The sequence below is a fragment of the Elephantulus edwardii genome, unplaced genomic scaffold (genome assembly GCF_000299155.1).
Source record: "Elephantulus edwardii isolate Elephantulus edwardi_28Jun2011 unplaced genomic scaffold, EleEdw1.0 scaffold00011, whole genome shotgun sequence".
Taxonomy (NCBI): domain Eukaryota; kingdom Metazoa; phylum Chordata; class Mammalia; order Macroscelidea; family Macroscelididae; genus Elephantulus; species Elephantulus edwardii.
This window is the reverse complement of record NW_006399761.1, coordinates 4,401,158-4,412,948: the sequence shown is the minus strand read 5'-3', so window position 1 is coordinate 4,412,948 and position 11,791 is coordinate 4,401,158. Positions and strand designations below refer to the sequence as shown.

Genomic DNA, 11,791 nt, shown 5'->3' with positions numbered 1-11,791 from the left:
TATACATGCTTACAGAAACTCAAAATATTTACACATTTAAAACAATTTCCATTTAACATATGAAAGTTCTGAAGTACATAAAAGCATTAATCCTTTCTATAAAACTACAAGTAGAACATCAATTTGTTACAAGCATAAAAAAATGTCAAGTGCTCTCTTGGAGTCTTGTGTTACCTCTTTGATACATCATCTTGTTTGTGTATATATATATATATCCCTCCAATAATCATTATGGACGGTTTTATTTTTTTCAAGAAGTTTACTTTCTAGGTGCATTATAAGCGCAAGAAAATGAACCAAACAATTATGCAATATAATTATATCAAAAGAACTCAATTGCACATAATGCTTTAAAGTAGGTTTGGATGAAGTTCTCAAACACTTTGGTATATATTCCTCAGGGACTTTTACGAGATTTAATAGGAATCCTAAGTCCCTGCAATTCCCATTTTATTTAAAATGGACAAGTCTTTGGTTAAAGTTCTACATTTTGGGCAATTATTATTGATTAAAATGGTCCCCAAACCAACAAATGGAGCTAACATATGTTAATAGTTCACTAACATCATTAACTGTTTCTGATGCAGTGGGTACTATATAAAATCATTGACATGTCATTGCTAGTTTCAATCTTTCACTTATAAGCAGAGAAATCAATAGCTTTAGTCAATATTACCGATCATTTTCTCTGTTAAGACCTACATTGTACAGTAATTCGCAGTAACTATAGATACTGTTCAACAGTACATGTGATTTATAACTAGAAAGACAGAGGCATGGAATTTAGTTAGCTTACGCTGAGAAGTCAACATAAGACTGTAGTAACTATAGAGTAGGTTAATGGTAATGCTTATTAAAAAACCCCCAAACCATTCCGTTTACAAGAGAAATTGTTGCAAATGTATAAAACAGCAGATATACAAGGAGAACACCAAGCATACTTTATTAGCACAGAAAGCAGCCCTAACAAGGCACAGCAAGCAGACATACATTAGCAGTCAGAGGGTTAGTGTTGCATACAAATATAGCTTTTCCTTCTGTAGCCATGGCAATAGCCAGAGGGATGTAAATGACATTCAGGTGAGTGGCAGGTAAAGAAACCAAGGAGCACTCCCCAAAGGTACAGAACACACCAACAAAAAGACACAAGGATGGAGTCCGTGACCTTAGTGCAAAATGTCTAGGACAGAACTGCAAATTCAGTTCAATACTAAGAAGCAAACACTAGTACTTGATAGCACTTCCAGAGAGAGCTCTCTCAAGCAGTACTGCATACTCTGCTAAGTGACAGAAAGGTGCCGAGTTATTTACAGATACAATGGTTGTACAGTACCTTTGAAATCTGTAGTTTCCAGATTTCCCATTAAAAATGAACTGCACTGAAATTCTAGAAGGTATACTGAAGCAATTCAGGTATGTTAGTTTACAACAAAGGGATAAATACTGCCATTGAAAGAATTACAGTTTAGCCATAATCTCAGTATCAGAAGCCACTGTAAATCTTTAATCCTGACTTGTTTGGGCATCTTCTAGTCTCATTTTCTTCACGGTCACCCCCTCTTACCCCTGCACTGTGGGCACTGCTAAACTCTAATCAATCAGCAATGCCATCGCACTTGCGAATTTAAAGCCTCGTTTAACTGGTCTACAATGCCACCACTATTTCAAACACTTGCTTCATGTGAAAGCATCCCTAAAAACATTAATACTTAGGGCCTTTAAATAAAATCCTATCACTAACTTCCTAACTTTGAAACTGTAAGAACTAGTATTTAAACCTGGTTTTCTTAACAGCACAACTTCTGCAGAAGAGAAGGGGAAACCAACTATAAACTCTTATCAACACTTAAAGTGAACTGCACTATGCCCGTGTGGCCAGAAATTGCATTTTCATTTTGTTTCCCCTAAAAGGAAGGCAGTCTTTAATTTTTTTCTTCTTCTAACTTTGAAGCTTGATTTACAATAACCACAAATATCGCTACTTTTGGAAAGTCATAGAAAAATCCTTAGGAAAAAGAAAAAAATTAATCATTTCAAACATTAGTCAAGCCGCTGAAATCCCATCCAGCAATGGGAATTTTGTTCTTCAGTAAGAAATAGAATTCTTCATAGCAAATGTCTCAGAGGTGCATCACTTAAGGATGATGGCCATTAAAATCCAGACCTTTCACTAGATAGGTCAAACCCTTTTGGCGGGCTTCTGAATACCAGTCACACATGCTCTGTTGTTGCAATGGGCACCACAATTTCTGAGTGACAGCAGATGACACTTGACAGGCACTGAGTGCACTGAAAACCCTTAACACTGGTGTGTCACTGGTGGTCCATCTGATGCACACAGAAGCAGATGGAGAGGATGGCCACCTATTTTGCCTTGACTGGCTCTCGCTCCAACCAGCGAACCCTGACCTTCTGCTTGTAATGGTACTCCTTCAGGAAGTCCTGCAGCAGCGAGGGCAATGGTAGCCCATCAATGCCATCATAGGTGGTGCACCTGCAGATGACTGCGCGGCAGATGTACTGCAGGCTGAAGGGGAAAGTCCTATTGAGCGAGATGGTCAGCAGTGGCTCAAAGAACATGCACGAGCTGGGATCCTTGTAGTGCTCCAGGAGGCCAGTGACGGTGGACGAGTGGAAGACGCATGGGTCATGGGCGTCGAAGCTGAAGTTGTGGTTCCACTGCTCGATGCGAGCATGCAGGGAACGGTTGTAGCGGCGGAAGCTGACGGAGAAGAGGTAGTCCTCCTGAGCGGAGTCCCTGAGCAGGAAGGTGCCCTCGGGTTTGCCCTCCAGCAGGGCCTCGGCCTCATAGCGGTCCATCACACCCCAGTAGCAGGGGTTGCCGGTGATCTGCAGCAGGTCGGGCACCAGGCAGTGGATGTAGTCGATCTGCGTGTGCACCTTCCACGCACCCTGCCTGCTCACATGTGCATGGCTGTCCCCAGACACCTGCCGCTGCTTCTGTCGACGCGACTGCAGACACAGCGTGGTTGTGTCCTCCTCTGGGTCACCGTGAGCCTGCGGCGCTGCTGGGCCATCCCCACCCACCTCGGCCATGCCCGGGGCTAACTTTGGTCCCAGTTTGTACAATGGATTCACTTGAGCAGTGGCTTCGAATGTGTGGATCTGTGCATTGGGGGGCGGGTCAACTCCTTCCTCGATGCTGAGCCGCCTCCTCTCGCGCAGCCGGTCCTCCTCGTCTTCGGTGGACACCAAAGAAGGGTCGAAGGTGTCGAAGAAGGCTGAGTGCGGGCTGACGGGTGCTGTGTGCTGTTTGATCAGGTGCCACTTCTGCGCCAGGTCGGAGCCCGCGGGGAAGGGGCACTTCTCGAGCATCAGCTCCGAGAGGTGGATCTTCCTCTTGGTGGAGAAGCGCGGGCGAGCCTGCCGGCTGCGGGTGCGCCCGGGGAAGCACAGCCCCACGGTGTCCTGCAGCCGTTGGCGCAGCGAGCGCCCACCCCCGGGGCCCGCGTCTGTCTCGAGCGCGCTGACGCAGCTGACCGAGCTGACCCCGTGTCGCCGCTCGCGCCGGTGCAGGCCCGCGCGCGTGCGCCCCAGTCTCCGCTCGTCGGCCGGGCCCTGCGTCTTGGTGGAGCACGAGTGCTTCTTCTTCCCGCCCCACGGCGCGTGGCGCGAGTACGAGTCCCTCCGCGCCAGGCGCGCTCCGGAGCCGGTGCCCGCCTCAGCCTCCTTCTCCAGGCTGATCTCCACGATCTGCGGGATGTCGGCGGCGCAGTTCTGGGTCCTCCTCGGGGCGCTTTTGGAGGGGCTCAGGCCGAGCTGCAGGGCCACGCTTTCCCGCAGCGGGCTACTGTGCTGGCGCGGGGCAGCGTCGGCCAGGCTGGGGAGGCTCTCTCTGACCGACAGACAGCGGCTGCAGTTCATGTCCACGTCCTCGCTCCGGCTTCCGCCTTCGTGCCCGAAGAGGTTCTGACACCTGTATTTGAAGTGATTCCACATCTTCCCCACTTTCTCCATGGATCAAAATATCATCTTCCCCACTTCATCCCTGGATCTGAAGATCTACAGACAGGATAGAAACAAGAGAGGAAGATACACATCAAAACGGGGTGTGAAAACAGAAAAGACCCTAACTCTTCCACGAACATGGGTCAAGAATGTCGCTCACAGGTGCAGTACAGAAAGGAGAGGGCCCCCCCCTTCTAACCCCCACTTTCCTCCTCCTTTCACAAGGGCGTGCAGAATTCAAACCAGAGAAAACAAGCTCAAACTTTATGTTGAGCATCAATCTAACTTCAGTATGACACTTTTCTTGCCTTAATTTTTTATTGTAATTTGAACATTTACAGGTTTCCCATTTGCACACATTTTGTTTCAAACCATTAATTACACCATTTAGAATGTAAATGCTCTACAGTGATTTACACTCCCTTCTTGGTTAAATACAGTATTGCCTTAACCATTACAGAAGGATTCATCATGAAATTGTGTAACACAGATGATATAACCTTGCTTGCTGAAAGTAAGGAGAACTTGAGACTTTAAAATGGATTACAGCTTACCATCAAGAAAGCAAAAATCTTCACCAATGGGTGATACAGATCGAGAAATGAATGCTATCATCAACAACTTCATTTTACCTGGGTCTACAATCAACACCTTGGGTATTCAAAAGATGTACTATATTGGAAAAATTGGTGTCAAGGACCTCGCCAAAGTGCCAATGAGCAAGGATACCGAATTAAAGACTAAGGTGCACCTGATCCAAGCCATGGTCTTTATCTTTTCAACCACTTTCTACGCATCTGAGAGTTGGACAATGAATAACAGAATTGATGCCTTTGTGTTTGATGCTGGAGAAGCATACTGAATAGCCCATGATCTTTCAAAAGAATAGATATGTCTTTGAGCAATTGCTGCCAGTCTCCTCAGAAGCAAGGATGGTGGGATTTTGCCTCACATACTTTGGGCATATTATTAAAAGGGGCAATTCTTTGGAAAGGGACATCATGCTTAGAAAGATAGAGTCAACAAAAGGAGACGAAGATCCTGAAGAAGATTGAGTGGCACAATGACTATATAAATGGGCTCAAATATGTCAGAGATGATGAGGATGGTACGGGATAGGACAGATTCAGATCTGTTGTTCATAGGGCTGCAATGAACCATACTCTACTTGATGGCATCTAACAACATTCTGGAATTACATCTATTTTCATCTTTTCACCTTCTATCAGGAAAAACGAGAAAACAATTTCATCTTAAATGGAGATTATTAATCTTGGAAGAGGTTAGAAAGAATAAAGTAAGAAAATAAACACTCTTTGCCACTGAGTCAGGATCAACTCATGGCTGACTTTCCAGCAGGTTTTGGAAGGTAAATCTCATGGGAGATGTCCCATCTTTTTTCCCATGGGGTTACCAGTGGATATGAACTGTCAGAGAGGTGTTGCCTTTGGATTAAAGTTCAACTCCCTATGGGCTATGTCCCCAGAGTGCTCTAAGACAATAAAACAACAAACAACAACTCACTGCCATCCTAAATACTCATAGATGAACATCCAATGGGATTTCAGAGGCAGTAAATTGCAGAGGAGGAGACTGCTCATCTTTCTCAGTGGAGAAGCTAGTGGGTTCAAACCACATGCCTTCAGGTTGGCAGCATAGTTTCCTCACCTGCTAGAGCTCCTCACAGAATAAAAAATCAAATTAAAATTCACTGTTGTGGAGGCAAAGCTACCTCAGCTGTACCTCTAGTAGATTTTGCAGGACTGTAAATAGCAATGAAGGAAACGCCAGAGAAGTCAACAGTGGATTTGAAATGCCAGAGAGGTACAATCTCTGGGTTATCAGCATAACTCCCTATGTATTATGCCATCAATACTCAATAGACTACAAGTTAGTTTTGCCATACCGTGCTGACTTGAGTGTTATTGTGATGCTGGAAGATTCACCAACTGTATTTCAAGTATCACTGGAGTCACCCTGGGGTCAGGTTTCAGCCGAGCTTGCTAAGAAAGACTGTAAGATGCAGGACTAGCCATCCACTTTTCAAATAGTAAGGCTTCAAAAGCTCTATGAATAGAGCTGGAACATTGTCTGGCATAGGATAAGAAGATGAGCCCCTGACATTGGAAGGCACTCAGTGGGCCACAGGGAAGAGCTGCCTGCTCAAAGCAGAATCTACCTTAATGACACAATAGAGTAAAGCTTTCAACTCAATTAGATCTTCCTTTGCTGATGCAGCAAGACTTAAGATGGGAAGAAACAGCTGCAAATATTCATGAATAACTGAAATGAGCTCATTTTGAAACCTGTACAAAAGATCAAGAAGCAGTAGTTCTAACAAAACAAGGGAACTGAAGTGGTGTGTGTCAGGTTTGAATCCGTTCTTCATACCTATTGAAGCTGTATTCTGAGAAAATAATTCAAGAAGATAAGACATTATATAAGGAAGATTGTGGCATTAACGGTGGACAACATTCATCAACAATCTGAGTTTCACAGATTATATAACCTTGCCTGCAGAAAGTGAAGAGGAATTGAAGCACTTACTGCAGAAGATCAAAGACTACAGTCAGTCTTGATTATGTTTTACATTTCAACATCAAGGGAAAAAATTCTCAGAACTGGATCAAGAGGCAACATCACAACTGACAGATAAAAGATGGAAATTGTTAGGGATTTCATCTTACTCAGATCCACAATCAACCCGAATAGGAGTTGAAGTCAAGAAATAAAAAGACATGTGGCATTGGGCAAATTGGCTGTCAAGGAACTCTGTTTTTTGTTATGTGCCATTTAGTAGCTTGTGACTCACAGCGACCCTGCATAAAAGAGGCCTACATCCTGCTCTATCCTGTGCCAACCTCACTGTCTCTGACACACCTACTTCCACCACCTCAATCACTAAACTGATCCATCTCATCGAGGGTTCCTCTTTTGTGCTGTCTCTCCACCATCCCAAACATGGTGTCCCTCTCCAAGAACTGGTCCCTCCTTGCAACATGTCCAAAGTATGTCAGATGAAGCTTCAGAATCCTTGACTCCAAGGAGCAGCCTGGCTTCACCCTCTTCAGGAAAAACCTGTTTGTTCTCCTAGCAGTCCATGGTATATTCAACGCTCTTCTCCAGCACCACAGCTCAAAGGCATCAGTTATCTTTCTATCATCCCTAGTCACTGTCCAGCTCTCTGATGCATAGCACACAACTGCCAAGACTACAGCCCGGATATGACGCACCTTAGTCTCCAGCCTGATGTCGTTGCTCTTCAGTACTCTGGAGAGGTTCCTGACAGCTGACTTTCTCAGTGCAATTCATCTCCTGATTTCCTGGCTGCTGGTACCAAGAGTGTTGACTGTGGAACCAAGAAAACTAAAACTGTTAACTATCTCAATCTCTTCACCATCCATACTGATGCTGCCAACTGGCCCAGTGGTTAGAATCTTTGTTTTCTTGATGCTGAGCCTCAATCCATAGTGGAGGCTGCAGTCCTTGACCTTCTGCAGCAGGTGCTTCAGGTCCTCCTCAGTTTCAGCAAGCAGGGTTGTGTCATCTGCATAACGCAGAATGTTGATGAATCTTCCACCAATCCTGATGCCACATTCCCCCTTGTACAGCCCAGAGTCTTGGATGATCTGTTCTGCATACAGACTGAAAAGGTATGGAGACAGAATACATCCCCGATGGACCCACTTCCCAGTTTTGAACCATGCAGTGTCTCCCTGCTCTGTTCTGATGACTACCTCTTGGTCCAAGTATAGGTTTTGTGTAAGCACAATCAAATGTTCTGGGATTCCCATTCTTCTCAGAGTCAGCCATAGCTTGCTGTGATTGACACAGTCAAAAGCCTTTACATAGTCAACAAAGCACAGAAAGACATTTACTCCCTGCTTTCTGTCAAGATTCATCTAACATTAGCTATAAGATTCCTAGTACCAGACCTCTTCTAAATCCAAGGGCCTCTAGAGAGTGTTAAAGAGCAAAAGGGTCTGCTAATGACTAAGGTGAACCTGATCCACGATGTGATATTTCAACTGTTTCATAGGCATGTGTACTGGTAGCATAAACAGTTAAGCACTGAGCTGTTAAACTAAGATTAGTAGTTCAAATCTCTTGCTGCTCTACAGAAGAAACTGGAGATCTACACCCATAAAAACAGGTCTGTGACATGAGGTTATTACTTGTCAAAACTGACAGCACCTAACAACATGCATACATAGTTATTTCTTTACTCCTACAGAATCAACAGACTATCTAGACAGTTGCTCTCTAACTTTAGTAGTGCACAGCCAGTATCTGGTTGTTCATTTCACAGACCAATTCTTCAGAAAGCTACAAGAAAAGAATTACTTAAAAAGTGAAGAATATAAAAGGGGACATGAAATGTAAGTTCATATTTACTTTTAGACTGAACAGACCTGTTAAATTATTTTTGTTGGTATTTTCATATTATAAAAAAATGCTTACTCTCAGGGGCTGTAACTGGTGCAGATCTGTAACAGTCTGTGGTCTGACACACCCATTAATGAACCACACTCTGCATAGTTGTGTTCTAGAGCCCCATCACTCATTGGTCAGTCTGTTACTCTGTGGTGGCTTCTATGTGGCTATGCCAATGGGACCATGAATGCCCATGGTGGACAGGTGTCAGGGGAGCCTGACTACTTGTAGTTGACTACTTGGAAGAAAAATCTAAAAATACTCATCTTCTTACTATATGCATATGTCTTCTTACTCAGGTGTTTGTAAACTGTATGAAAGAGGGGAGTAGGCCGGGGTACAGAAGATGGTTTCTAGGGGAGCTCTGGTGGCCTAGTGGCAAGGAGCTGCAACTACAATCCCAGAGGCGCACGGTTCGAATCCACCAGATGCTCTGCCGGGTAAGGAGGGACAATCTCCTCCTGTACCAGTCAGATCTGATTTGACGGTACACGCACACAAAAATAATAAAATAAAAATTAAAAAAAAGAAACACATAAAAAAAGAAGATGGTTTCTAACACTTTGGTTCAGTTTTCCAGATAGAAAGAAGAACACCTGGTAATTTATTTCTCGTCAGACACTATGACCTGATTATATCACGATCTAATAGTCACATTACAGAAGGACTTGTGCTTCAACACTTCTTAGGAACAAAGAGAGGAATCTTCTTGACATGGGAGATACTGTGGGGCAGCAGTCATATACCAGGGCTGGGGGTGGAATACAAATGGTGGTTCACAGACGAATCCAAGAAGAACCAGAAAGGCATTTTTACTATCTTAAGGCTTACAACATCAAGGCATTGGGAGTTTCTCTGTTTGTTTTGTCGTTAAAGCTCAAGGGGCATTTGTTTAGGATACAGGTGGAACTCCCTGAGATCTAAATTGCTATTCTAACATTTTATGGTTTGATGTCAAGTTCTCAAACCCAAATCCAGTGCTACAGAGTTGATTTCAACTCACAGTGAACTTTGAGACAGGTTAGGACTGCCCCACAGAGTTTCTAAGATTGTACACTTATATGGAAGCTGACTGCCACATCGTTCTCCCATGGAGCAACTGGTGGGTTCAAACTGCCAATCTTCTAGTTCGCAGTCAAGGGTTTTAGCCACAGCACCACCAAGGCCCTCATTATGTACGCTTCCACAGGGGTAAAAAGAAGTATTAAAGTTTTCTCAGTTGTATTAATGTTAGAATCCATTATAATCTTACCTATTTCTATGCAGGCATAATTATTCTTGAAAATATCCAAAGCTTATATCTAAAAAAGTAATTTGTTTCCCAAGAACCACTATCATTTACAACTGGTTTCATAAAGCTATTTTAAGTGAAAAAGCTTTGAGCTTAAAAAATGGTATTTAACAGGATGGACTATAAATCAGAATTATGGACAATCAGAGGTAAAATTCCATTACTATAAAAATTTACATGGACAAAAAACATACTAAAGACTACAGTCAATGTCCTTTTTTTATAACAAGTGTTTTTTAAAAACTTTTACCTTATTTTTTTAAATTTGTTTGTTTACAAAGTTTATATGCATTGTGTTTCACACTATTGTTCATTCACATTGTGTTTCATACAATCATTCTCATGCAGTATGTTTCACAAAAATCAATCACCACCGGATCTTGCCCATCATGACCCTGTCTTTTCACCTGGATCCTTCCTATTTGCTCTCCCCTCACCCCCCTTGAGTTCTTGTACATGTTTTAGTAGTTATCTTTCTATTTTTACAATAATGCTCTCCAGCCTCTCCCAAGCTGTGTAGTATTCTTCCAAATGGTTGCTCCTGAGTGTTGCATAGTATTCCATTGTGTAAATGTACCACAATTTCTCAATTCAATGGCCCTCTTAATGCCAAGCAGTACTGATTACAAAATTTCTACAGAACAAATGGATAGTTCCCAGGAGTTCATTTTAATTTAATTTAGCCCACACTTCAATCATGGAATGAATTTAACACTGAATATGTTAAATTCAACAAGCGGCAGGACTTCATTGCATCATGCTGTGCCCACTGCCCCTGAGATGATTCCAGCTCCTGGCTACCTTCCCCTGGATTTTTTGAGGCTATTAACTGAGATGGACTGACAGAGTGATTGTAACAATGAAGCAAGTGTGTCAGATATGGTGAGGTTGGCCCAGGATAGAGTAAGGTTCAGAGTCATTGTTCAAAGGGTCACTATGCATCTTAGTAGACTTGATAACAACACAAAGATAATCTGAATGGGAGAAGACAACTTCATCTTTCTTTTCCCTGTCTTCCTCCCTCCTTCCCTTCCTTCCCTTCTCTTTCTTCCTCCCCCTCCTCCCTCCCTCCTTCCTTCCTCCCTTCCTTCCAGCAGGTGGATTTCAGACCTTCAACCCTTTGGTTAGAAGCTCAAACTATAATGCTGAACACCATCAGGGCTCCCTTCCATGCTATATTGTTGTTGTTAGGCACTGTCAAATAGACTGCCACTCACAGCAATCCTATGAACAACAGATATGAACCACGCCTACTCCTGTACCATCCTGAACACCTCCAAGTCCACCATCATAGTGGGCTTAAAAAAAAAGACAAATACGACTCAAGTCAAATCCCTCTTCTACTCTTCAGGCTGTCTTAATAGAATAACCTTTGCAGCACAAAGTTTTTCCATTATTGTTCAAAAATAAGAGAGAAGAGATATGTAGACTAATTAAAAGTATTTCTGTTATAAATTCAAGTATAGGCAGTTTAGGATATACAAGTTCTGATACATATTTTGGAGGTACTTCAGTAATTTTTAGTAAAATGTAGTATTTAATATTGTTCACTTATTAAGATTGATTCAAAATTTAGGAATGTATAGGCTATACACATGGATTTCACCTGATGGAATGCACAGGCATTAGAATGATTACATCTGCAGAAGGGACTGTTGGAGGAGTTCGATATCATCAGTAAAAGCTAGGCCAAGTGCTGATTGTGGAACAGACCATCAACTGCTCATAGGCAAATTCAAACTCAAGAAAGTTAAATCATATCCACAGGAATCAAATTTTGACCTTGAGTCTATCTGCCATGAATTTAAAAACCAACTCAGGAATAGGTTCGAGGCCCTGAACACTCATGAATGAAGTCTAGATAAGCTGTGGGAAGATATCAAGAATATTATTCATGCAAAAAGCCATTACTAAGAAGGAAGACGACCAAAACGGATGTCAGAAGAGACTCTGAATATTGCACTAGAGCCCCGAGAAGACAAAACAAAGGGAAGAGATCAAGAAATTAAGGGGCTGAATAGAAGATTTCAAAGGGCTGCTCAGGAAGTTGTTGTTATGTGCTGTCAAGCTGCTTGTGGCTCATGGGTGACCCTATGT

The 11,791-nt window shown here is 42.9% G+C and overlaps 1 protein-coding gene across 1 annotated transcript; it reads right to left on the bottom strand.

Annotated features, from left to right (window-relative positions):
• Positions 1-2,364: 2,364 nt before the first annotated feature.
• Positions 2,365-3,978, bottom strand: SOCS5 (suppressor of cytokine signaling 5). Its single transcript, XM_006880895.1, has one exon. It carries the CDS (start codon positions 3,976-3,978, stop codon positions 2,365-2,367), a length of 1,614 nt encoding a protein of 537 aa, XP_006880957.1.
• Between the last annotated feature and the right edge of the window lie 7,813 nt (positions 3,979-11,791).